Genomic DNA, 2644 nt, shown 5'->3' with positions numbered 1-2644 from the left:
TCTTTCCCCAATTTTCTGTGCTTTCCCCTGCTCATGGACCTACACACAGCTACCCCTTATTTGGTGGTTCCTCCTGTTTTACTAGCTCCCGTTAACTAGCAGGCAGCCACTAAGTTATGCAACCTCTGAAAGCTAAAGCTACCTTCATCTTGTGTCACCTGTCACCTCCACCACAATACAGACATCCGATTAGTTTTTAGGTTGTACATGAGTTTACTTTAATTGTTCCAAATCCATTCCTGTATTTTTTTTCCCTCTGCTACCACATAGTTCAGACTTTATCTTCTGCCCAGACTCATGGAGCATAGTCTCCTGATACCCTTACCTCTATTCTTCTCTTGCTTTCCAGTCTAGCCCCTTCATTTTGTCATCAGTTATCTTTCTAAAGCACAGACAGGACCATTACAATACCGAACATACAGCACATTTTCAGTAAATATCAAACAGATATTTCTGGCCTAAAAGTCCATAGATTCCCCTTGTCCATGTTGTAAGGTTTGAATTCCTTAGCATGACATTAGACCCGTGGTGAACTGGACTCATGGCACCTTTCTGATCTTGCCTCCTCTACCACCCTCACTTCCCCCAGGTATCACGTGCTTCATCCACAGTGGTCTTAACCACTCCTAAATCTGTTCTCACCCTTGTGGATATATTACACCGTTCCTTCTACCTGAAATAATCTTGCTGTCCCGACAAAATCCTAGTCACCTTTTAATACCCAATTCAAGTGTCACCTAGGTAAAGCCTTTTCTGACTCTCCAAATGGAATTACCCCTGATCCGTGCTTCCTTTTACTTTGTTCCCTGGACTGTCTTTATCACACGTCCTTGGGTTTGGGTCTGTCTTCCTGTTTAAACTGTGTTCTCCAGTACAAAGTGCCTGTCGTCGTAGTATCCTCAGGGCGTAGCATATTCTGTAATTGCTCAGCAAATGTTGAAGGACAAAGAGGAAGAAGAAAAACGTGCCGCCGACGGGGGTGGTGGGTAGATGAGACGTTTCTCAGGCGGCTTGCCTCCCCTTCTATCTGCCTCCCCTGCCATCTCAGGAAGGCCACGCCTGCCGCACTACAACTAGTAAGCTAGACACCTGAAGACGAACCGGAGAGAGTGAGATACAGTGTACCGACCCAGCAGTGGCTCTAGGCCCACGCCTGGACCCGTGGGCCCTGGAAGGCAGCCTTTCCGACTTTTACCGCTTCACTGCGCTACGACCGGCCCATAGGGAAACTGGGACTCGAGACGTTTCTGCAACTGCGTCAACACCAGGTCTTGCCACGTAGTTAGTGGTCAGTATGATGAGAACAGAGCGCAGCAACTGAAGCTTCCAGGCGCCTGTCTCCGCGCACAAGGCAGGTGTCCCTGTAGGTCGCGTCCCGTGTGGGCCACTGCGGCTGAGATTTGCTGATGGGGGTCTGACCCCAGGACGTCCCCGTCGTTCACGGGACTAAACACACACCTGGACTGGCTCAGGTTTCACTCAGTGTAAGGGAAGCCCAACGCCCAGGTGAGCCTGGGCAGAAGCTCTGTCACGTCCCAGGATGGACCTGTCACAAAACCACGCCGACACCCGGCCGCCGGGGCGGCGGCGAACGGCCGCGCCTGCGCAGTGGCGTCCAGGGCCGGGAGGCGGCGCCTGCGCTGAAGGAGCGCCGCCGCCGCCGCCGCGATCGCGCCTGCGCGGTGCGAAGAGGTCACCCTGAGACCGCGCCTGCGCGTCGCCTCCAAGGGCCCGTGTAGAGGCCATGGAGCCCGCGGCGCCGCCGAGCGAGCTGGTGTCGGCGGAGGGCCGGAACCGGAAGGCGGTGCTGTGCCAGCGCTGCGGCTCCCGCGTGCTGCAGCCGGGCACGGCGCTCTTCTCCCGCCGGCAGGTGAGGGGACGCGGAGTGGGGAGGGGGGGAGGGGCGGCGACACCGGGTCCCGTTCGGCTTGGAGCCGGACACACGACCGGACACTGGCGCCCCGGGGCCGCGCCTGCCGACCGCGGGGTCCCGACGCCGGGCCGCTGCAGACCGACTTTCTAGGGAGCCTGAGCGTTACTTCCTCAGGCTCAGGTGTCGGTGCCCTTCGTCCAGCTGTCACGTTCCGCAGCCTCCTTCCCACTGCGCCGCCACGCCCCGCCCCGGGAGTGGGCGCGGGGTCCCGGGAGGGAGTGGGCGGGGAAAGTGGGGGGCGGTTCTCAGAGACTGGGCGGGTGGGCACGGGGGCGGAGGGACGGGACGCTGGGGCCGTCCTGGGGGCGAGGCCCGAACCCGCAGAGCGCTTGCTCACTCCCGGGTCTGTGATCCCCGCCGACGTCGTGAATCATTAGGAGTGTCGTTCACACCGCTGCACAGATCCCGTGTCCCACGTCCCGTGTCCCGCACCCGCTGCCCCGAGACTGCGCGCGCGTGAGGGAGGACACAGACATTGGGATTTAAGTAAATGAGGGAGTGAAGTTCTCAGTCCGTGAGACTAAGGGTTAGAGCAGGCGGAGCGGATCCGTGTGTCGCAGGCGCCATCGATCACCCGACGTGTGAACGGTTTCTTTATAAAATGATCAGACCCCCGACTCGGTCCTTTGTGAAATCTCACCTGCAGTCTGGGGCAGAGGAAATTACAGTCACAGAGGAAAGAAACACCAAAGAGTTTGATAATGTAGGGAA

The 2644-nt window shown here is 57.7% G+C and overlaps 1 protein-coding gene across 1 annotated transcript in view; it reads left to right on the top strand.

The window, feature by feature from the left end:
* The first annotated feature begins 1667 nt into the window (after nt 1-1667).
* Nucleotides 1668-2644, top strand: part of RABIF (RAB interacting factor) — a 5356-nt gene continuing 4379 nt past the window's right edge. The window contains exon 1 of the mRNA XM_007456158.1: nt 1668-1870. Coding sequence (XP_007456220.1) covers nt 1745-1870 — 126 coding nt within the window. The 5' untranslated portion in view covers nt 1668-1744. The remainder of the gene's footprint in view (nt 1871-2644) is intronic.

This window comes from Lipotes vexillifer, unplaced genomic scaffold (genome assembly GCF_000442215.2).
Source record: "Lipotes vexillifer unplaced genomic scaffold, Lipotes_vexillifer_v1.1 scaffold1201, whole genome shotgun sequence".
Classification (NCBI taxonomy): Eukaryota; Metazoa; Chordata; class Mammalia; order Artiodactyla; family Lipotidae; genus Lipotes; species Lipotes vexillifer.
This window is presented reverse-complemented; position numbering and strand designations above follow the sequence as displayed.